Below are 25,155 nucleotides of genomic sequence, written 5' to 3' on the forward strand. Positions count from 1 at the left end.
GCAATAAAATCATTTCATGACCCCTGGAAACTGCTGAGACACATGGAAAAAGCTGCTCACTTCAGGCTGAGTGCTGACAGCATTTACACACCCAAACTCCAGTTACAAAGTGAATAATTTCAGATAAGGAACTCTGCAACGGCAGAGCAGCACAGCAGCACGCTGAGCACATGCAGCCACGCCCAGAGCGAGGAGGGGAAGGACAAGGGGGAGCTCTGTGATCTCCCCAGCTCTGGTTGCCATCAATCATTCAGGAGCTGCAAACTGACACAGCTCAGGGCTCACAGCAGCTCCCTGCAGCTGGAGCAGCCACCCCGAGCTGGATGAAGGGTTAGGAGAGGTTCACCCCACTGCAGGATTTTTAATGGAAACAGTTTAATCTCTAAATTCTGGAGTTTTCTGGATGATAAAAGTAGCCAGCTCTGAACTCCAAGCACCAAAAACATCTGACAGCAAAACAAAGTGACTGAAAAAACAAGAACCTGAGAGCTTAAGGGAAATATATAATGAACCAATATAAAATATAAATAAATGGGGGAGGGAAACCCCCTCTGTTAACCACAGCTATGCTGCTGCTGCTTTTCACTGAGAAAACCTGGAATTCCTGGATTTAAAATGTAACCAAAGCAAAACCAAAGAGCAGAGAGAGCCTGAACTGCAGCAGCAGCAAAGCAGCCCAGGAGTGCTCAGGAATTCAGGATCTGCTCTGCAAATGGAACCTGGGATTTCTCCTGCTGTGCCTGGGATTGCTGAGAGTCCCCCCACTCCCTGGGGACAGGGGACTGTGGTGTTGTCCCACTTCACTCCTGCCTTCCCCAGCAGTGCCTAAATCCTCCTTTACAGAGGAATTTGGAAGGAAAAATCCAGCCTGGCTTGGAACAGCCTCAGCCTGGCCCTTGCTGGGCAATACTGGGCAATTCCCAGGAACCCTGAGCACCACTCCCACTTAGGGAAGCAGAGCCCCCAAAGCTCAGGCCCAGGGCTGAACACTGCATTGAGGAGGGGCAGGAAGGAATTATGGAAGGAAATGAAACTCGGTTTTTAGTTGCAAAATTAACAAGGTAATTCAAAGTGAGCTAAAGGGGAAAATGAAAGGACAAATCATTAATCAGGATCAAACATCCAACTTACAAAATGCTGTGGATGAGAGGCTGCTTTGCTAAGGCCATGGAAACCTGAACATCCCCTAATCAGCATAATTACAATTAAATATCCCCTAATATAGCCTAATTCTGTTTCAGTGAAGCAGGGGGGAAAGGGCCCCTCTACAGACAGAAAACAGTTGGAACCAAGTTGTCAGCAGGGGTTAAAATGTCCCTAAAGAACTCTTCAGTCTGGCTTAGCATGGAACTGGAAGTTGGTTTTGCTGTGCATCAAGGAGGAGAAGGGATGGAAACAAAAAACAGGGCAGGAAAATCACAGAGGGAACAGACTCTGAGGGCATCACTGAGGGAGCTGCACGGGATCCACCAGCTCCAGCCAAGGGCTGGGATCATCCCACAACCACCAAACCATGACCAAACCACCCCACCCACACCTAGGAACACCTCAGGAACAGCATCCCAGCCCATTCCAGCTGGGATTTTAGGCTCCAGAATGATGTGCAACAGCAAACCCACCCATGAACCCTGGAGAAGAGCTCTGAATTGACAGAGTTTTACTTCAGCCACCACTGTGAGAACACCAGGTGTGCCCTGCTCCTCTGGCTCAGCCCAGGCCACCCACACCTCAGGAACACCATCCCTGCCCATTCCCATTTCTCATTCCAGCTGGGATTTTGGTCTCCAGGAGGATGTGCAGCAACAAACCCACCCATGAACCTGGAGAAGAGCTCTGAACTGCCAGAGTTCGACAGAGCCACCACTGTGGGACCACCAGGAGTGCCCCTGCTGCCCTGGCTTACCCCAGGCACCCACACCTCAGGAACACCATCCCTGCCCTCCCCAGGGCACAAACACCATCCCATCCCTGCTCTTCCCAGGGCAGGAACAGCATCCCTGCCATCCCCATTTCTCATTCCAGCTGGCATTCTGGGCTCCAGGAGGATGTGCAGCAACAGACCCATCCGTGAGCCCTGGAGAAGAGCTCTGAACTGACAGTTTTACTTCAGCCTGTGTAAACTGTGAGAACACCGGGTGTGCCCTTGTCCCCTGGCTCAGCCCAGGCCACCCACACCTCAGGAATACCATTCCCAGCCCATTCTCATCTCATTCCAGCTGGGATTCTGGGCTCTGGGAGGATGTGCAGCAACAGACCCATCCATGAACCCTGGAGAAGAACTCTGAACTCACAGAGTTTGACTGAGCCACCACTGTGGGACTACCAGAAGTGCCCCTGTCCTCTGGCTCAGCCCAGCACCCACACCTCAGCAACACCTCAGCAACACCATCCCTGCCCTCCCCAGGGCACAAACACCATCCCTGTCCATTCCCATTTCTCATTCCAGCTGGGATTTTGCGTTCTGAGAGCATGTGCATCAACATACCCACTCGTAAACCATGGAGAAGAGCTCTGAACTGCCAGAGTTCGACAGAGCCACCACTGTGGGACCACCAGGAGTGCCCCTGCTCCCCTGGCTTAGCCCAGGCACCCACACCTCAGGAACACCATCCCTGCCCTCCCCAGGGCACAAACACCATCCCTGTCCATTCCCATTTCTCATTCCAGCTGGGATTTTGGGCTCTGGGAGGATGTGCATCAACATACCCACCCATGAACCCTGGAGAAGAGCTCTGAACTGGCTGAGCCACCACAGTGAGCCCAGCAGGAGCGCCCCCGTCCCCAGCCCAGCACCCACCTGTACTCGGTGGTGTTGGAGGCTTTCCTGGTGCCCGGGATCTCCTCTCCATTCTTCACCCAGTAGCTGGCGGCCAGGGGGCTGGGGCTGCTGGTCAGGTTGCACTGCAGCGTGACGGCCACGCCGGCCACGTGCAGCACCACGTCCTCGCTGGCGTTGATCCGCGGCTCTGCAAGGCAGGGACAGCGTCAGGGCCGGCCCTGGCGACGGTGCCAGCTACTCTACGTGGTGGCACAGGGGGCGGGAGGGGAGGGCACCACACGGGGGATGGCACTGCGGGACACACGGAGGAAGCACAACCAAAGCACAGAGCTCGGAGCTGGCGGCGGCGCTGCTGGGGAGAGACAGGAGGGGTTAATGTTCATTGGGAATCCCACACTGCAGGGACGCCAGGGACACACTCTGTGCTTCCCACACCAACTCCTGGCGCTGCACGTGAGGCTTCAGTTACTCCTCCAGAGGTTTCTTGCTGGCTGGCACTTGGTTCTTATCACTCTTCCACCTTATCACTCCCTAAAGGTGCCTGTGCTCAGCTGGGGTTGGTCTCTCCAGGCAGCACTGACAGAACCACAGCACGCAGTCTCGAGCTGCACCAGAGGAAATTTAGGCTGGATACCAGGAAAAAGTTTTTTACAGAGAGAGTGATAAACTTCTGGAATGTTCTGCCCAGGGAGGTGGTGGAGTCATCATCCCTGGATGTGTTTAACACAGCCTGGATGTGGCACCGGGTGTTGAGGCTGGGCTGGACTCCATGGTCTTGAAGGTCTCTTCCAACCTGGTGTTTCTGTCAATTCTTCTCCTTGAGGTTTCAAACAAACCCATTTTTATATGAACAGCACTCAAATTTAGGCTTCTCAGTAATATTCTGCATACTGCCTGCCCAAAGGCTGCTGTGGCCCCAGGAGCAGCCAGGAGATTCCACAGGGCACAACTTCCCTGGGAAGGCAGAGGCTGAGGGAGAACAGCTGAGAGCAGCACCCAAATCTGCCAGTGAAATGTGAGGATACACAGCAGGCTAACATCAGACTGCAAGTGCTTTGTGTCTGAGGTAACCTTGAGCACAAACATTTACAAAGAACAAAACCAGCCCCGGTGCATGAGCAGAGCCCAGGAGTTCTGCTGGCTGCTTTGGGGCTGTTCCACTGCACAGCCCCAGCTGGCAACAGCAAATTCCCATTCCTGAGGGCACAGCCTTTCAGAAGGGCTAAAATCAGTGAGGGCACTGTGCTGCTGTTTGGGACCCACGCTGCCCTCAGCCCCTGCAGGTGCTGCTGCTCCCCAGCACACACAGCTGCCTCACTCTCAGCCACAGGAATTGCTTCCCAAACCTGGCAAAAAGACCTTTCTGCTGCAGGGTCTGAACCATTCTGTGAAAAACCACCTCACACAGGACGGGAGGGTTTTAAAATGGCACAATTCTTGCTGTTAGTTAAAAAAAAAAAAAAAAAAAAAAAAAAAGGTTTTTAGGGTCAGCTTTGCCTGCAGGCCAGCCCAGAGGCTCTGTGTGTGGAAATGCTGCTGTGTGCCCTGCCTGGGATGAATTCCTGGCTGATTCCAGAGGTGCAGCTCCAGCTGCTCCTTCCTCCCTCCCCTCTGGCTGCAGGAGGCTGAGGAAGCAGCACAGACATCTCCCTGATTTCTGCAAGTCATCCAAGGAATTTGGATTCTGGAAACTCTGCCATGCCTTGTGGCAACAGTTTGGGATATGAATTTATGATCCATGGAGCCTCTGGAATGCAGGTTATGAAACACAAGGAGAGAACAGAAAATCCCAATTTTGTGTCAGAACCATCCCAGCTTTCCACACAGGGAAGGAACATCCCTGAATCCTGTGGCACCTTTTGTGTTTGGATTTTTAATATAATCCTTAGATTAGTGTCCAGGGAGGAAAAATATCCATCCTCTGACAACCTGCAGCATTCCAGTCCTGGATACCCTTCTTGGAAATCCAGCTCTTTAAATCATTCTTTAACTGCAGAAACACTGCAGTTGCTGTTTGTGTGATTCAATTTTCACTCTGTTTCTGCCTCATTTCTCCCACACTGGTTATTTTATCCTTTCCAGGATTGTTTGGGCCCAAAATTGTTGTGTTATTCTCATATCATGCACCATTCCTGGCCCACCCTGTGTGCTTTTCCACCCCCAAAAAGCTCATCTGCATTCCCACAAAAACACTGACAGAGCTCTGGGAATATTTTTGGAGTGTGTCTGAAATAGTAATTCAGTGACTGACCTGCAACCTTTTCAGTTTTAGTTTAGCACAACTGAAGGCAGCTGTAAAGTCTCATTTCCAGCTTCACCTGCATTTATGTTACTTTGATTTGGTTATTAAAAAAGCAAATTGATGGATCAGTCTCCTGATTTAATTGAAGGAGACAAACTGCAACTGGAATACTGGGACAGCAGCAGCAAAGGAGGATGCTCACCTAGAAAATCACTTTTTACACATCACTTCAAGTGCCCATTTTATGTAAGCTCAGCTTTTACAGTTAAAACCCAAGCAAAGCAACTAAAAAAAAAAAAACCCAGCAAGTGAAATTCTGGTTCCAAACGCAGAAGGAGGTGGAAGGCAGATGGTGGCTCCTGGGTGCCAGATTTTCAGAAGCAAGCTGATATCTGCAGAGGCCAGGACAGAGCTCTGGGGGCTTTGGTGTCACAGCAGGGCAGCAGCTGCAAACCCCAACTCCACGGAGCCACACGATTCCCATTTCCAACACAAACTGAATGGAGCAGCTGAGGCCACCTGGGCAGGCTCAGGGAAGGGGCTCCACTTCCAGGGACACCTCGGGAACTTCATCCCTGTTTTCCTCCTCTTCCTCCAGCAGGCTCAGACAGGAGCTCATGTCCACAGGCTCCTCCTCCCAGCAGGAGCAGCTCGGCTGTCCCAGCACAGGGGAAGGCACTCAGGGTTTGTTCCTTATTGCCCTGCACAGCAGAGCCCCAGAACAGTGTGATCCCACAGAGCAGGGCCCCAGAGCAGTGTGATCCCACAGGGCAGGGCCCCAGAGCAGTGTGATCCCACAGAGCAGGGCCCCACAGCAGTGGGATCCCACAGAGCAGTGTGATCCCACAGAGCAGGGCCCCACAGCAGTGGGATCCCACAGAGCAGGGCCCCAAACCAGGGGGATCCCACAGAGCAGGGCCCCAAACCAGGGGGATCCCACAGAGCAGGGCCCAGAGCAGTGTGGTCCCACCCAAGGCACTCAGGAGGCAGCTCCCAGCCAGCAGCAGCAGCTGGAACAGCCTGGGAGGGCAGGAGAGGCTGAAGTGCAGTCCCTGCAGCAGCTCAGGGGCCGGGGGGAAGGAAGCCCCTGCCCTGTGCTCCCAAAGGCTGGCTCTGCACACCAGCAGCATTGGAAATCCCCCAGAGCTGCTCTGGAGTGTGCCATTCACATTCTCTGAACATGATCCCTTCTCCCAGGGCTTTTCTCCTGAAAGGCAGAGAGAGGCCTCAGAGAAAAGGAAAACAATTCTTATCTCATTTGCCTCTCCTGTGCTGTGCTCATGTGGGATGTGTTTGGAGATTGTTCACCCACAGGTGATTGTTCCATTGGATTCTGCTGGGAGTTGTTTTCACTCTTTGGCCAAGCTGTGTCAGGACTATGGAAATAGTCAGGAGTTTTCATTTTATCTTTTCTGTATTCGTTAATATAATATAGTATAATAAAATAATAAATCAACCTTCTGATAAGATGGAGTCCTCCTCATCATTCCTTCCCTCTTGGTGGATCTGTATTTACAACTCTGGAGCCCTGGGGCTCTCTCCAGCACACAGCCCTCCCTAGCAGACACATTTCCAGGATCATTCCCAGCATGGCAGAGGGGCTGCTGGAGGCCATGCAAGCATTCCAGCCCTTTGGGAGCCCAAAGGACACGGGAGGGACCAGGGGGGGCTGGGGCTGAGCAGCTCCAGCTCAGGGACCCGGTGTCCCTGCAGCCACCCCACAGCTCTGGGTCACAGCCATTCCTCCACGTGCACCAAGGCTGCTCCATTCCCACAGGGAAGGTCTCTGATCCAGCAGTGCCCACAGCAGCACCAGGCTTTGGGGACAGCTCTAGGGGGGATTTTTCATGGTACCCAAATGAAAAAATCAAGATACAAAATAGAGTTTTGTATACGGTAGGGTATTAAAGGGTTATTTGTGCACAGAGCACAGGAGCAAGACCACACTTTTGCTCTGCTCTTCTGTCAGCTGAGGGCACTGAGAAACCACCCAAAACAAGTTCTCCTGTACCTGCACACTGCAGATTTAATTCCCTCCACCTGAAACTCAGCTGCCATTTCCTTAGGCAAATGCCAGTTTTACATCTGGCTCAAAATTCTTCCCTATAGAATCTGATTGTATGAACTCCCAAAAAAGCAGAGTGAAGGCAGGGAAGCCTTGCCACAAGCAAGAACAAAAAGCAATTCTGGGCCAAGCACAGCCTCTGCTTCCAGAGCTCTGCTGCTGCCCTGGATGGAGTCACTGAACTCAAGTTTGGGCTCAGCACTGGCAGGATGTTCCCCCTGCTCCCACAGGCTGCATCAGGAATGGCTGCACCTCCTCAGTGCTGCTGCATCAGAGAACTCCTTAGGAACATGCTGCTGGCCAGGAAGGAAAAGAAACACCAAGAAAAATCCAAACACGAAAGGTCACGTGGAACTGAAAGGGAAGGATTTATCCAGAAGCAGATATGTAACCAAAACCAGGTGAGGAGGCATTCCCAGAAATTCCAAGAGAACAGAAGAAATCAAAATAAAACAGTTAGAGCTGGGAAAAGAACATGGAAATAAATCAAAGAGCAAGGCACTGGTGGAGAAGCCAGGGAGGCTGGAAACCTCCTACAAAACTACAGGGAGGAGGGGACAAACACAATCCGACAGCGGGCTGGTGTCACACGGGAGCTCTAGCACACATCCCGAGGTTTTCCCAAGTGCTCTGTCCTAAGGAGAAGAGACACGGGTGGCACACGGGGTCAGCACTACGGGCCAGGAGGAGGAGGAGGAGGAGCAGCCCGCGCGTCGGGAGGACAGGACAGGGTGCGGCAGAGGGTGGGGACACGGGGGCGGGGTCACCAGACTGCCTCTAGACACTACAGTGCCACTACTGGGGGCCGGACTCACTCTGCAGGACGCTTATAGTAGCCTGGGCTCGAATCCACGTAATGGAGGGATTTTGCCTCAAGTCATTCCTCCTGGGATCGTTGCTGGCCCTGCACTCGTAAGTCCCAGAGTCTTCCAAGGTAAGGCGGGTTACTCTCAGCACACTCACCCCATTGGCCCCGTAGGCAGTGTTAATGGTGACACGGCGCTTCCGAGCGCCATCCCACAGCTGTTTGAAAGCCTCTGCCCGGTTGACTTCCGCATACCACCACTGGATCTCTGGAGTGGGGTTCCCAACCACATCACAGTACAGTTCAAAGGCGTCCCCCGTGAGCTTAGTTTCTGACATGGGCGACTTGACAAACCCGGCTGCAGGGAGGGGCAGCAGAAACGCAGTGACAGAGCGGCAGAAAACAACAGAGCTCGCACACAACACAGCAGCGGGGCAGAAAACACAGTTAGAGACATGGCATCGGCAGTGACACGGCTGGGGACACCCAGGGCATCGGCAGTGACATGGCTGGGGACACCCAGGGCATCGGCAGTGACATGGCTGGGGGACATCCATAGCATTGGCAATTATATACCCAGGGCATCACCAGTGACACGGCTGGGGACACCCAGGGCATCGGCAGTGACACGGCTGGGGACACCCAAGGCAGCTGGGGGACACCCACGGCATCAGCAGTGACACACCCAGGGCATCGGCAGTGACATGGCTGGGGACACCCAGGCCAGCTTGGGGACACCCACAGCACCGGCAGTGACACAGCTGGGGGACATCCATAGCATTGGCAATGACATACCCAGGGCATCACCAGTGACACAGCTTGGGGACAGCCAGGGCACTGGCAGTGACACACCCAGGGCATCACCAGTGACATGGCTGGGGGACACCCAGGACAGCTTGGGGACACCCACAGCACCGGCAGTGACACGGCTGGGGGACATCCATGGCATTGGCAATGACATACCCAGGGCATCACCAGTGACACAGCTTGGGGACACCCACGGCATCAGCAGTGACATACCCAGGGCATCGGCAGTGACATGGCTGGGGGACATCCACGGCATTGGCAATGACATACCCAGGGCATCACCAGTGACACAGCTTGGGGACACCCAGAGCACCAGCAGTGACACGGCTTGGGGACACCCACAGCATTGGCAGTAACAGATCCACAGCATCGGCAGTGACACAGCTGGGGAACACCCAGGGCACCAGCAGTGACATGGCCTGGGGGACACCCGTGGGACTGACAGTGACACACCCACAGCACCGGCAGTGGCACAGCTTGGGGACACCCACAACTTGGGGACAGCCACAGTGGCTTGGGGACACCCGGGGCACTGGCAGTGGCACAGCTTGGGGACACCCATGGCACCAGCAGCGACACACCCACAGCACTGGCAGTGACACGGCTTGGGGACACCCAGGGCACCAGTAGTGACACAGCTTGGGGACACCCAGGGTGGCTTGAGGACACCCAGGGCATGGGCAGTGACACGCCCATGGCACTGGCAGTGACACGGCCTGGAGACCCATGACAGCAGTGACATGGCTTGGGGACATCCAGGGCACTGGCAGTGATAGGGCATGGAGACCCATGACATCAGCAGTGACACAGCTTGGAGACACACAGGGCAGCCTGGGGACACCCATGGCACTGGCAGTGACACGGCTTGGGGACACCCATGGCACCAGCAGTGACACAGCCTGGGGACACCCATGGCACTGGCAGTGGCCAGGGCTGCAGGGCAGGAATTCCCGATGTCCTCACTCCTCCCTCCCCTGGCAGTTCCCCCTGGCACCCTCCCGAGGCATTTCCAGCCTTTTCCAGCCCTGGCACCTCGGGCTGTGCCAGGGTTACGTGTCCCTGCCCAGGGATCTGCTCCCTCAGGAGGTTTCTTGACCTGACCCATCCACAGGGCTAAAATCCCAAACCCGTGCCAGCTGTGAGCTCTGCTCTGACCCCTCTCCCATCTATTTAGGGCTTCCAGGGCAGGGAATTCCCCAAGATACAAGTGACCTATTTTCCTGATCAGCCCAGCTCTGGGGAAAAGGGAATTGCAGTGCAATGAACACTCACAGGCCAAAAGGTTCTGTTAGGAACCCACAAAGGGCCCTCAACAGTTCCCTTGGTGTGGAGAGGGCTGACATCCTTGCTCAGGCCACAAGATGGGATATTCTGGATATCCTAAATCCCCACTGGGAGCACACACACACACACACACACACACACACACACACACACACACACACATTAAATTCTCCTTCAATCCTATTGCCAAAGATATTTAGGAGAACAGCAGTGCCTCAACACCAGGCCCCTCCTAAAACTGCAGGATTAGGACACAGCTGGCCAGACAGATTATGCAGCAAAAGCCATCCTGGTGCTCTGCTGGGGCAGGGGACATCAGCAGCGTGGGGAGGGACAGTGTCACACCAGGAAAGCTCAGAGCCTGTCATCCCTGGCCTCGGATTGTGCCATCCCTGGCCTGGCATTCATGGCTTGGTTTAGGATGAGAGGCAAATCAGTGAGGTTTGGAAATGGAAATGGGGACTTGGAGCACTCATTAAACAGCATTTAATGAGTGACCAGTGACCACAGCCACGGGCTCCCTAATGGCCACAGCCCTCAGTGACCAACAGCCCCAGCCTTTAATGACCAACAACCACAAACCCCAGTAATTAACAGCCACAATCCCCAATGACCAGCACTCCCTGACCCTAAATGACCAGTGCTCCCTAATCCTAAATGACCAGCTCTCCCTCACCCCAATGACCAGCACTGACCCCAATGACCAGCTCTCCCTCACCCCCATAACCAGCACTCCCTGGGATGCCAAACAGCCTCCATACATAATTTAACAAACATTTAAATTACCAAGGGCAGTTCTGAGTTAATATTTTGCATTTCCAGCCACTCACAAACAGCAGCAGTGAGCGAGGTGATGCCACCAGAGGGCCACTGCTCATGGTGACACCCAGCCAGAAGCTGCACAAGGAGCTGGGGTCTGTCAGCACCAAGCAGGAATGCTTAAAAAACTCCAAAAAGGGAGGAAAAAGGTGAATTATTCCCGAGGCTGAAGCACAGAGCAGTGGGAAGGGAAGGGAAGGGAAGGGAAGGGAAGGGAAGGGAAGGGAAGGGAAGGGAAGGGAAGGGAAGGGAAGGGAAGGGAAGGGAAGGGAAGGGAAGGGAAGGGAAGGGAAGGGAAGGGAAGTGCTGCTGCCTTTGGGCCCTGCCAGTGGATTCCAGGGCTGTCCCAGCACGGAGCGGGTGACACTGGGCAGGTCCTGGTGACGCAGGAGCTGCCAGAGCCCGGCCTTGCCTTTCTTGGGCCTGTCCCAGAGCTCAGCTCCTGCTCAGAGACAGCAGCACAACAAAACCCCAAACCAGACAGAGCCACGAGCACAGGAGAGCACCAAGGGACTGAGCTCGGTTTAACCCCAGAGATGTGGGACTGTGCTCTGCGTAACCCCAAAGATTTGGGACTACTCTGTTTAAACCTCAAGATTTGGGACTGCTTTGTTTAAATCCAAAGATTTGTGACTGTGCTTGGTTTAACCCCAGAGATCTGGGACTGTGCTTGGTTTAAACCTGAAGATTTCAGACTACTCTGTTTAACCCCAAAGATTTGGGACTCTGCTCCGCTTAAGTCCAAAGATTTCCGACTGTGCTTGGTTTAACCCCAGAGATCTGGGACTAAACTCGATTTAACCCCAAAGATTTGGGACTGTGTTCTGCTTAACCTCAAAGATTTGGGACTGTGCTCGATTTAACCCCAAAGATTTGGGACTGTGCTTGATTTAACCCCAAAGATTTGGGACTGTGCTTGATTTAACCCCAAAGATTTGGGACTGTGCTTGGTTTAACCCCAAAGATTTGGGACTGTGCTTGGTTTAACCTCAAAGATTTGGGACTGTGTTCTGTTTAACCTCAAAGATTTGGGACTGTGCTCTGTTTAACCCCAAAGATTTGGGACTGTGCTCTGTTTAACCCCAAAGATTTGGGTCTGTTTAACCCCAAAGATTTGGGACTAACCTAAAACCCCTTCTGGAAGTGGTTTATTTATTCAGGGTTTGATCTCATGCCTCAGTTGTGTGGATGGAGATGAGGAGAGATTAATGCCCTAAAACCAGGAAAACATTTCAGTCCCCACACAGAGTTCCAGGGGCTCCCCTCATTTCCAAACTCTGCCTTAAAATTTGTGTTGAGGAAAGAAAATTAAACCCCCAACAGAGAAAAAACAGGATTTTCAGAGCTCAGGAATTCTTGTAAAACTTGCCAGGGTGAGAATACACAAGGCAGTCATCTCTGAACTGCAGAAATTGTTGTTTAATAATTAAAATATCCTTTTGGAATTCAAATTTCATCAAGGTGCAAAAGAATTAAGGAGAATGGCCCTGGAGGAGCAGAGCAGGGAGAATTTTCATCTCCCCAAGGTAAGTCTGGTGTAAAAAAGGGGTTTAAAAAACAAAAGTGCTTTGCCTTAAAAGCCAAGTTGAGGAAAGATGTTAAACCAGGCTCAAAGACAGCAAAAACCAGGTTTAAGACACACAAAGAATGGACAAATTAGGATCAAAATGAAGAAAAAAATAAAAGGATTTCCAAGGAAGTTTTCAATCACAACCAGCACAACTGTGACCAAGGAACCCTAAAAAGCAGGACAATGCTCCCACCCCATCCTGAGGCTGCTGCTCAAGGTGAATTAAATCAATTAAATCAATGAAATCCCACTTAAATCACAGCACAAACACAGTTCCAAACTCAGAACTGAGTCTACAAGGCTAAAATGCAAAAATAAACCTGATTTTCAGTCTGGAGCCATAATAAATAAAGTGTAACTGCTGTGGGACTGAATGATTTCAAGCCTGGCTGCCTTTACAGCAAAAACCCACCTGGAAAACCTCCCAGCACATCAAAAATTTGTATTTCACTGCTCTCAGGCCTTTAGGAGAGTTCTGGTGGCTTTATTTCCCTTAATTATGGAGCCTGATTTTTTTAAATTCTTCAAATAAATGAACAAAATTGCAAGTGGAAAAGGCAAGAACTGCTCAGCTCTGCTGTGCCCTCACCTGAGCTGATTTCTGCTTTATTCCCACATGGACAACTTGATGGGAATATCCCAGAAAATCCAGGCACGAGCTGCTCCCTTCAACTGGGCTGTCTTAATGAGGTGCCCTGGCTAATTAACACCTTCTCCTTCTTTTAATTAAGTGCCAAAGAGTTCTGAGGGTGGGGAAATCTCACTTTGGCAGAGCATTGCTGGATAAAAACCACCCTGATGAATGATTTGTTCCTTGCCAGGGCTCATATCCACTGAAAATCTGGGAAATGAGTTAAACACACAAAAAGTGACAGCTGGAAGAGGTGAAACACTCTGATGTTCAGGGACAGGCACAGGGATCAGTTCCATAAATCAGGAATTTAGGATGGAAAGGATTCCTCAACAGGGACAGGACACAGGGATCAGTTCCTGGGATAAATTAGGGATTTAGGCTGGAGAGGATTCCTGAACCTGGAAAGGACAAAGGGATCAGTTCTATAAATCAGGAATTTAGGCTGGAGAGGATTCCTCAAAAGGGATCAGTTCCATAAATCAGGAATTTAGGCTGGAGAGGATTCCTCAAAAGGGATCAGTTCCATAAATCAGGAATTTGGGATGGAAAGGACACAGGGATCAGTTTTATAAATCAGGAATTTAGGATGGAAAGGATTCCTGAACAGGCACAGGACACAGGGATCAGTTCAACACATCATGAACATAGGATGGAAAGGATTCCTGCACAGGGATCAATTCCTGAGGATAAATTAGGGATTTAGGCTGGAAAGGATTCCTGAGTGGGAAAAGGACACAGGGATCAGTCCCATAAATCAGGAATTTAGGATGGAAAGGATTCCTGAACAGGAGTCAGCTCCATAAATCAGGAATTTAGGATGGAAAGGATTCCTGAACAGGAATCAGCTCCATCAATCAGGAATTCAGGCTGGAAAAGGACACAGGGATCAGTTCCATAAATCAGAGATTTAGGCTGGAAAGGATTCCTGAATGGAGACAGGACCCAGGCCTGGGGACAAATTCCAGGAAGGCCCTGCAGCATCCTGCCTGTCCACACCCATTTTCCTTAAGATCGATGCTCTCCCGTTCTGTTCTCACCAGGAAGCACAAAATGATACATTTGGCATTAATCCCATTAATTCCTGCCAGCTCCAGAGCAGCTTTAAGGCAGGTTTGAGGTGCCCAGGTGAGCCCAGAGCTATCCCTGGACTGAATTCCTGGATTTAATTCCTGCCTTCTCATCCTGCAGCTTCCCAGAGCTGGGAGAGAGGAGAGCCCAGCCCAGAGAGCAGCATCAAAATGCAGGAGCTGTGCCAGGGCACGGGGCTCCTTCCACAGGCAGGAAACCTGAGGATTCATCCCACAGGACTGGGATTAAACATCTGCATAAAACTGATCCCTGTGTCCCTTCCAGCCTAAATTCCTCATTTGTAGAAATGATCCCTGGGCAGGAATCCTCTCCAGCCTAAATCCCTCATTTATCCTCAGGAATTGATCCCTGTGCAGGAATCCTTTCCATCCTATATTCATGATGTATTGAACTGTGCCCTGTGCCTGTTCAGGAATCCTTTCCATCCCAAATTCCTGATTTATAAAACTGATCCCTGTGTCCTTTCCAGCCTAAATTCCTCATTTGTAGAAATGATCCCTGGGCAGGAATCCTCTCCAGCCTAAATCCCTAATTTATCCTCAGGAATTGATCCCTGTGCAGGAATCCTTTCCATCCCAAATTCCTGATTTATAAAACTGATCCCTGTGTCCCTTTCAGCCTAAATTCCTCATTTGTAGAAATGATCCCTGTGCAGGAATCCTCTCCAGCCTAAATCCCTAATTTATCCCAGGAACTGATCCCTGTGTCCTGTCCCTGTTGAGGAATCCTTTCCATCCTAAATTCCTGATTTATGGGACTGATCCCTGTGCCTGTCCCTGAACATCAGTGTTTCACCTCTTCCAGCTGTCACTTTTTGTGTGTTTAACTCATTTCCAAGATTTTCAGTGGATGTGAGCCCTGGCAAGGAATAAATCATTCATCATCCAGCCCAGCATTCCCCATTCCCCTGCACAGGAGATTTGTGGGCAAATTCCAAAAAACTCATCCTGAGGGGAATGGTTTGGGTCTGGGAATGTGCCTGAGGGGGACTTCCTGACACAGATGGGCACAGGGGAGAAATCGGGAATTTAGGCTGGAAAGGATTCCTTAACAGGGATCAGTTCTAGAAATCAGGAATTTAGGCTGGAAGATATTCCTGAGCAGGGACAGGACACAGGAATCTGTTCAATATATCAGGAATTTAGGCTGGAGAGGATTCCTCAATAGGGGTCAGTTCCATAAATCAGGAATTTAGGCTGGAAAGGATTCCTGAGCAGGGATGAGTTCCATAAATCAGGAATTTAGGCTGGAAAGGATTCCTGAGCAGGGATGAGTTCTATAAATCAGGAATTTAGGCTGGAAGGGATTCCTGAGCAGGGATGAGTTCTATAAATCAGGAATTTAGGCTGGAAGGGATTCCTCAACAGGGAAAAAACACAGGGATCAATTCCTGGGGATAAATCAGGAATTTAGGCTGGAAAGGATTCCTGAACAGGGATGAGTTCCATAAATCAGAATTTAGGATGGAGAGGATTCCTGAACAGGGATCAGTTCTACAAAGCAGGAATTTAGGCTGGAAAATATTCCTGAACAGGGACAGGACACAGGAATCTGTTCAATATATCAGAAATTTAGGCTGGAGAGGATTCCTCAATAGGGGTCAGTTCCATAAATCAGGAATTTAGGCTGGAAAGGATTCCTGAGCAGGGATGAGTTCCATAAATCAGGAATTTAGGATGGAAAGGATTCCTGAGCAGGGATGAGTTCCATAAATCAGAATTTAGGCTGGAAAGGATTCCTGAGCAGGGATCAGTTTCTGAGGATAAATCAGGAATTCAGGCTGGAAATTATAGTGGAAGTTCCTCTGGCCCCACCAACCCCTCAGATCAGCCTGAGACCCCCCCACCCTGCCCCCCACCAGACACTTTTATCCAAGTTTCCCTGGAATAAAACCAGGGATGCTTCCCTTCCCACTTTGCAAACACAACTGGTATTCCATGGCCACTTTCAGGGTGCAAAACCTGATCTGAGCAGCCCCAATTAATTCCCTGAGGAAACACATCCAAGCACAGCCCTGGGAGGAAAAGCCCCACTTCCCCCAGCTCCAGGGAATTCCCTTCCCAAAAATCCCCTCCTGGCTGGGCTCTGGACACAATTCCAGGGATTCTAGGTGACAATCCACCTGAAGGGGACAAGTGAGAATTGAGACAAGGCTGGGATATCCCATGGGAAGAACAACCAGGACAGGGTTTATAAACTGGGGCTCCACAACCACATTTCTGAAGAGCAGAAATGGAGATTTTCCCCAGTTTTTGGACAGGAAGAACAAAGCTCTGGCAGTTCCCTGGATCCATAAACATCCCATGGGAAGGATCACCAGGACAGGGTTGCCATAAATATCCCATGGGAATAACAACCAGGTTTATAACCTGTGCCTCCATAACCAGTGTCACCTTCTGGAGAGCAGAAATGGAGATTTTTCCCCAGATTTAGGAAGAACAAAGCTCTGGCAGTTCCCTGGTCCCTCAGGACAAGGTTTATAACCTGTGTTATTTTCTGAAGAGCAGAAATGGAGATTTATCCCAGATTTAGGAAGAACAAAGCTCTGGCAGTTCCCTGGTCCCTCAGGAAAGAACAACCAGGACAAGGTTTATAACCTGTGTTATTTTCTGAAGAGCAGAAATGGAGATTTTCCCCAATGTTTGGACAGGAAGAACAAAGTTCTGGCAGTTCCCTGGATCCATAAACATCCCATGGGAAGGATCACCAGGACAGGGTTGCCATAAATATCCCATGGGAATAACAACCAGGACAGGGTTTATAACCTGTGGCTCCATGACCAGTGTCACCTTCTGAAGTGCAGAAATGGAGATTTTTCCCCAGATTTAGGAAGAACAAAGCTCTGGCAGTTCCCTGGTCCCTCAGGAAAGAACAACCAGGACAAGGTTTATAACCTGTGTTTTTTTCTGGAGAGCAGAAATGGAGATTTTCCCCAGATTTTAACCATTAAGAACAAAGCTCTGGCAGTTCCCTGGTTCCACAAACATCCCATGGGAAGAATCACCAGGACAGGGGTTCCATAAATATCCCATGGGAAGAACAACCAGGACAGGGTTTATAACCTGTGGCTCCATAGCTGGCTGCAGGGAAAAGGACACAGGGATCAGTTCCTGGGGATAAATGAGGAAAGAAGAAATGGAGATTTTCCCCAATTTTTAGCCAGGAAGAACAAAGCTCTGACAGTTCCATAAATATCCCACAGGGAAGAATCACCAGGACAGGGTTTGTAAACTGTGCCTCCATAACCAGTGTCACCTTCTGGAGAGCAGGAGTGGAGATTTTTCCCAATTTTTGGCCAGGAAGAGCAGAGCCCTGGCAGTTCCCTGGTTGCACGAGGCAGCCCAGCCCGTGAGGGAGCTCAGACAGAGCCCTGGCACAGCTGGGGTGTCCCTTGTGTCCCCCCAGGGCAGCTCTGAGTCCCTGCACAGCTCCTGCTCCACCAGTGCAAGCCCCAGCTCCATCTCCCAGCTCCTTCCCTCCCCAGCTCTGCTGCTGACACCCATCTGCTCCCAAGGCTTCAGTGTGAACTACAGAATTCCAGGGTTCTGCACCTTGCCAATTGAAAGGGATGCAGTTTATGGAAGTGTTTCTGTCTTTTTGGGCCATGCTGAGTGCAAAACCATTTTTATCTCACTGGAGACTTGATATCAAATAGTCACTTTAGCAGGAAGCATGGAAAAAATCTGATTTACCTAAAACTCAGAGATGGATAAAGATGGAGCAAGGCCAGCTCTGACCAACCTGTGAACCCAGATCCACAGCAAGTCCAGTGCCTCAAAAAGCATTTTTTCCCATATTTCAATGGAAATATTAAGGAATATCAGTGCAGGAGTGCTCACAGGAGGCACCAATTTTATTCGTGTCACCAATTCCCTCATGTGCCAGAAAAAAGCCAAGAACTCCCTCAGACAATCCTACAATTTACAAAACCCCTCTGAAACCATGGCTGGCAAAGCATCCCAGGGAAATGGCAGTTCCAGCATCCCTTGGAAAATGCAGCTTGGAAGCTGGGCTGAATCCCTCCCAAGGAGATTTCCTTCCATGGGGAACCTGTCCCTCCTCTCCCAGAGCTTTTCCAAGGGTTAAACCCCACATGAGACTCAGCAAAGGCAGGAATTGTTCTCTGATTTTCCCAGAGATTTTTCCAAGGGTTAAACCCCACATCATGCCCAGCACAGGCAGGAATTGTTCTCTGCTCTCCCCTTTCCATTCCCAGAGGTTTTTCCAGACGTTAAACCCCCCTCATGCCCAGCACAGGCAGGAATTGTTCTCTGCTTTTCCCGAGGTTTTGCAAGGGTTAAACCCCCTCAGGCTCAGCAAAGGCAGGAATTGTTCTCTGCTCTCCCCATCCCTGAAGAATCCCCCAGCCAGCAGCTCTGCTCTCATCCCTTTTGAAGGAATACAGGAATTTCACTGCTGCAGCTGAGGAATGGACAAGAATCCCTCCAAAGCAGGGGAAGGCTCCTGGGAAGTGCCCAAAAAATCCATGTTAACAACTAAAAACCTTTCCCTGGAAAGCAGTGGGAAGGGATTCAGCTGCAGCACAGGAAGCACAGCCTGAGCAGGCAGCAATTTCAATTTGTCTGCAGCAGCTGAAAAGCTCAAAAAATTTTAAAACAGCATTAAATTTCTGTCTGAAAGCCACTGAAAACACCTCAAAGGTTGGTAATGAAAATGATTTTGTGTTAGATTAGCACTGTAAAATCCTCAGCCTGGCTCTCTAATGGCGTGGTGCAAGGGTTTTAAATAACCAAAGGTTTTCAGAGCTCCCCCCCTTCTCCCCTGACCTTTCCTGATCCAACAAATGTGTTTGACAGGAGACTGATCCCATTTCTCTCCAGCAAAGCTGCTTTTCCCCCCTTTTATTCACTCTGCAGGAGCAGGAGCTGCTCCACATCCTCATGAGGGAGGAAAGGACATTTCCATGCAGCGACCTTTCACAAGAAATGCCCTTTGCTGAATTGGGGATTATGTAACAGAGGCTGAGGAGAAGCTGCTCAGCCACAAAAATAATTCCTCAGTGAGCAGAGGGAATGGCAGCAGCACAGGGGATGACACTGCCAGCACGTTCTGCAGCCTGAACCAGAGCTCAGCTGCCTCAAGTGTGAAATCCTGGCCCTGCTGCTGGACATGGGGCTGGAGGTGCTTCCATTATCCCCTGTCCAGAGTGGGAAGGAATTGCTGCCCTGCTCAGAGCACCAAGGAAATGCTGAAATTCCAGGAGAATTCCACTGGAATTCCAGGCACAGGGAGGAGGAAAGCAGGAGGAGATGGATTAAAAAGCAGCAGAGATGGCACATTTGTGCAGCAGATTTCCTCTGCTGTGCACATTGAGCTCTGCTTAAAAATTGTATTTTTAGGGGTATTTTTCCCCGAGCAATTTTTGAGAGCTTCAGCTGCTGCAGACAAATTGAAATTGCTGCCTGCTCAGGCTGTGCTTCCTGTGCTGCAGCTGAATCCCTTCCCACTGCTTTCCAGGGAAAGGTTTTTAGTTGTTAACATGGATTTTTTGGGCACTTCCCAGGAGCCTTCCCCTGCTTTGGAGGGATTCTTGTCCATTCCTCAGCTGCAGCACTGAAATTCCTGTATTCCTTCAAAAGGGATGAGAGCAGAGCTGCTGGCTGGGGGATTCTTCAGGAATGGGGAGAGCAGGGAACAATTCCTGCCTTGCTGAGCATGAGGGGGTTTAACCCTTGGGAAACCTCGGGAAAAGCAGAGAACAATTCCTGCCTGTGCTGAGCCTGATGTGGGGTTTAACCCTTGGAAAAACCTCTGGGAATGGAAAGGGGAGAGCAGAGAGCAATTCCTTCCTTTGCTGAGCATGATGTGGGGTTTAACTCTTGGGAAAATCTCTGGGAGAGGAACAGGGAGAGCAGAGAACAATTCCTGCCTGTGCTGAGCCTGCTGTGGGGTTTAACCCATGGGAAAATCTCTGGGAGAGGGATGGGGAGAGCAGAGAACAATTCCTGCCTGTGCTGGGCATGAAGGGGTTTAACCCTTGGGAAAATCTCTGGGAAAAGCAGAGAACAATTCCTGTCTTGCTGAGCCTGAGGGGGTTTAACCCTTGGGAAAATCTCCGGAAGAGGAACAGGGAGAGCAGAGAACAATTCCTGTCTTTGCTGAGCCTGAGGTGGGGTTTAACCCTTGGGAAAACCTCTGGGAAAGGGATGGGGAGAGCAGGGAACAATTCCTGCCTGTGCTGGGCATGAAAGGGGTTTAACCTCTGGAAAAACCTCTGGGAATGGAAAGGGGAGAGCAGAGAACAATTCCTGCCTGTGCTGAGTCTCATGTGGGGTTTAACCCTTGGAAAAGCTCTGGGAGAGGAGGGACAGGTTCCCCATGGAAGGAAATCTCCTTGGGAGGGATTCAGCCCAGCTTCCAAGCTGCATTTTCCAAGGGATGCCATTTCTGTGGAATGCTTTGCCAGCCATGGTTTCAGAGGGGTTTTGTAAATTGTAGGATTGGTTTTTTTTCTGTAGGAAACACAATTTGCCATTTTCCCCAAAGGCCTGGTGGCTGGGATGAGGATGGGATCCAGCCCAGCCCCTCCCTGGCCCTGAGGAGGTTTGATCTCCACAGCCCTCCTGACACTGCTGAGATTATGGGGCCAGAAATAACCTGGGCAGGGCAGCTCCTCCTGCACCCCATTCCTCAGCTGGAATTCCACTCCAGCAGCATTAGTGCATCCTAATCCCCAGCAGGAATCACCTCCCTGCCCTGGCCACTCACTCCTCACATAATTCAAAAGAAAAACCCCCAAATGCCAATTTGTGGTTATTTTGTTGAGCTTGAGAGGGAGCCCCATAGCTCTTCCCAGAGCTTTCCCAACAAAAGCAAAATCCAATTAAAAGCCAAGCAGATTTGGGCTCTTCAAAGAGCCAGCAGGGAAAAAAAAAAAAAACAAAAAAACTCTGAGAGAAGCTTCCTTTGCTCAGTGGAATTTTTAAAAATTAACATCACCACCACGGTACCAACAATAATTGTGTTTAATCACACTGCAGGGATTTTGTGGTGGCTGAGAGGAACAGAAATGGTGACCTAAACAAAATCACATTTCAGCCACGTCCCCTAAACTGAGTAAAAAGGTACCTGAGTCAAAAGGTTCTGCTTGTGTTTTATATCCAAGGTTCTGCTTTATATCCCAAGAATTCTGCTTTATATCCCAGAATTCTGTTTTGTATCTCAGAATTCTGCTTTGTACCCCAGGATTCTGCTCTGTACCCAAAAATTCTGCTTTATATCCCAAGAATTCTGCTTTATATCCCAAGAATTCTGCTCTGCACCCAAAAATTCTGCTTTATACCCCCAGAATTCTGCTCTGTACCCCAAGAATTCTGCTTTATATCCTAGAATTCTGCTCTATACCCCCAGAATTCTGCTCTACACCCCAGAATTCTGCTTTATACCCCAGAATTCTGCTTTATATCCCAAGAATTCTGCTTTATACCCCAGAATTCTGCTTATACCCCAGAATTCTGCTCTGCACCCAGAATTCTGCTTTATATCCAAGAATTCTGCTCTGCACCCAAAAATTCTGCTTTATATCCCAAGAATTCTGCTTTATACCCAAGAATTCTGCTCTGCACCCCAAGAATTCTGCTCTGTACCCCAGAATTCTGCTTTATATCCCAAGAATTCTGCTTTATATCCCAAGAATTCTGCTTTATATCCCAAGAATTCTGCTTTATACCCCAGAATTCTGCTTTATACCCCCAGAATTCTGCTCTGTACCCCAGAATTCTGCTTTATATCCAAGAATTCTGCTCTGCACCCAAAAATTCTGCTTTATATCCCAAGAATTCTGCTTTATATCCCAAGAATTCTGCTTTATACCCCAGAATTCTGCTTTATACCCCCAGAATTCTGCTTTATACCCCAAGAATTCTGCTTTATACCCCAGAATTCTGCTTTATACCCCAAGAATTCTGCTTTATATCCCAAGAATTCTGCTTTATATCCCAAGAATTCTGCTCTGCACCCAAAAATTCTGCTTTATACCCCCAGAATTCTGCTCTATACCCCAGAATTCTGCTTTGTATCCCAGAATTCTGTTTTGTATCTCAGAATTCTGCCTCTACCCAAGAATTCTGCTTTGTACCCCAGAATTCTGCTTTATATCCCAAGAATTCTGCTCTGTACCCCAGAATTCTGCTTTATATCCCAAGAATTCTGCTCTGTACCCCAGAATTCTGCTCTGTACCCCAGAATTCTGCTTTATATCCCAAGAATTCTGCTTCATATCCCAGAATTCTGCTTTATATCCCAAGAATTCTGCTTTATATCCCAAAAATTCTGCTTTATATCCCAAAAATTCTGCTTTGTATCTCAGAATTCTGCCTCTACCCAAGAATTCTGCTCTACACCCCAGAATTCTGCTCTGCACCCAAAAATTTTGCTTTATACCCCAGAATTCTGCTCTGCACCCAAAAATTCTGCTTTATATCCCAGAATTCTGCTTTATACCCCCAGAATTCTGCTCTACACCCCCAGAATTCTGCTCTACACCCCCAGAATTCTGCTTTATATCCCAAGAATTCTGCTTTATACCCCCAGAATTCTGCTCTACACCCCCAGAATTCTGCTTTATATCCAAGAATTCTGCTTTATACCCAAGAATTCTGCTCTGCACCCCAGAATTCTGCTTTATATCCCAAGAATTCTGCTCTACACCCCAGAATTCTGCTTTATACCCCAGAATTCTGCTTTATACCCCAGAATTCTGCTTTATATCTCAGAATTCTGCCTCTACCCAAGAATTCTGCTCTACACCCCAGAATTCTGCTCTGCACCCAAAAATTTTGCTTTATACCCCAGAATTCTGCTCTGCACCCAAGAATTCTGCTTTATACCCAAGAATTCTGCTCTACACCCCCAGAATTCTGCTCTACAACCCAGAATTCTGCTTTATATCCCAGAATTCTGCTTTATATCCAAGAATTCTGCTTTATACCCCAGAATCCTGCTTTATTCCCAGTGCTAAAAGCTGCCCCTCACAGGGTCCCTTGCACTCTCCACCCACATTCAGCAGTGCAGCAATTTTACAATTTTACAGCAGCTTTAAAAGATTTATTTTTTTTTTCCCTCAAAATACCTGAATAAAGCCCAGCAGAAGCACAGGAGGATTTATCCCCCAGATAAACTGATCCAAGTGTGACAGGAATGAAAGGCACAGCCCCCAGGAATTTGCTGCTGAGGTGCTTTTCCCACTTTTCCATTTCCATCCAAGCAAATGCAGGTTGCCACAAAATACCCAAAAATCCTGATTTAGCAGCTCCCCAGCTCTGAAATATTTCACTTGGCAAAAGGATCACAACAGGGTCATGTTTGGGAAATTTTTGGGAATTCTGAAGCCATTTTGTCAGGCCCCAAAGCAGGAGAGCACCAGGGCAGTGCCCTGCTGTGGTTTTGGCTCCTTTCTCCCACTAATTCCCTTCCTGCAAACCAAACCTCACATTTTATTCCTTTTTTAGGTTTTTTTTTTTCCTTTTTTTTTAGCTTTTTTTTTTTTCCCTTTCCTCCATATGGCTCAAGATTGGGGTCACCAAATCACCACTAAAAATAGGAGCTTTGGGAGCCTGAGACCCCAAAGAGGCAGCTCAGAGCCTGGGGTGAGAACAGCTTCAATTTGTTGCATTTTTATCTGACAGGGTTTTCAGCACTTTGCTGCAGGTTTTGAACTGCTCAGCAAAGTGCTGAAAACCTTGTCAGATCAAAAATGCAACAAATGAAAGCTGAAGGAAACCATCAATACAATATTCCAGCCCCTTATCAGCTTCAGCACCCTTAAAACTGGGAGGAAATGGGAATTTTCCTGGCTCTGTTTTGGTTTTGGAAGCAAAAAGCCAATTATAGTGGGAAAAAAAAAATCTAATCAAAAATATTTTAATAAAAAGAAATTAAAATATTGAATTACACGGAGCAGAAAAGCTCTACCATTACCCAGGGGTCACAGCTTTAGTCCCAGTCCTGCATAAAGAATTGGCAGGAATGGGATAAAACTGAAATATTCCTAAAAAGACAAAATTAGAGGTGACTGTGATCCTACAGCATTATAGGATGGCGGCCATAGAAAATAATTAAGTTTCTAGGGAACAAATAATGAAGTTTCTAGGGAATAAATAATGAAGTTTCTAGGGAATAAATAATTAAGCTTTAGGGAATAAATGCACCAAATATCCCATTTCTTACAGCAAAATGAAGCCCAAAGAGTGGCACACTGACTGGTTTTCACTCAGACTCCCCAAGCACACCCCCAAAGTCCCAATTCCACCTGTATTTGGGGTTTCTGAAGTGTGCCTGGGGCACACTGGGGTTTTACCTTTACAAAGGGATTTTTTTACCTTGATTGGACCTTAAATAAACCCACCTGTTTCTGATCACACAGCAGACAAGAACAGACATGGATTTTTTCCTATAAAACCAAGGAAAAGCCATCAGGGGATCCCAAAGTGCAGGTTCTGAGTCACAGCCCTGAGAGGTTTGGGAGCTCTGGGATTTGGGAAACACTTCCCAAAGATTTGTTTCCCAATGCCCTGCAGGGCTCAGCTCCCTGTTCCTGTGATAGGAGGGAGCTCAGAGCTCCTCTGGCCAAATCAAATCCAAATGAGCTCTCCAATAATCAACTTGCAGTTTATTCCTTGGAATCCTGAAGTGATTCCAGACCCTGAAGTGGAAACCCAGCTGGGTGGTCAGTGCAAACTGCCCATCTTCAGGCAAAACTGAAAAACATTCTTCTTGTGTTCAATCCAGCTGGCTGGGGTGATAAATATTCACAGTTATTTCTTTTCTCCATGCCATTTATTCCTTGGATGCCCCAAAAGGGGAGCCAGGCTGGGAGACCTGGGGGACCAGAGAAGGCTCCAGGGACACCTCAGGGTCTGAAGGGGCTCCAGGAGAGGGACTGGGGACAAGGGATGCAGGGACAGCACACAGGGAATGGCTAAAAAGTGAAACAGGGTTAAACACTGAGGGAAATTCTCCCCCGTGAGGGTGGTGAGGCTGTGGGATGGAACTCCTGATCCTGGGATCCCCTGGTGGCTCTGCCTTGGTTTTATGGGAGCT

The 25,155-nt window shown here is 49.4% G+C and overlaps 1 protein-coding gene across 1 annotated transcript in view; it reads right to left on the reverse strand.

Annotated features, from left to right (window-relative positions):
* Positions 1–25,155, reverse strand: part of NPTN (neuroplastin) — a 49,794-nt gene that overhangs the window by 17,916 nt on the left and 6,723 nt on the right. The window contains exon 2 of the mRNA XM_058033632.1: positions 2,798–2,966. Within this exon, the coding sequence (XP_057889615.1) occupies positions 2,798–2,966 (169 nt within the window). The remainder of the gene's footprint in view (positions 1–2,797; positions 2,967–25,155) is intronic.

Source organism: Melospiza georgiana, chromosome 13, assembly GCF_028018845.1.
Source record: "Melospiza georgiana isolate bMelGeo1 chromosome 13, bMelGeo1.pri, whole genome shotgun sequence".
NCBI lineage: Eukaryota > Metazoa > Chordata > Aves > Passeriformes > Passerellidae > Melospiza > Melospiza georgiana.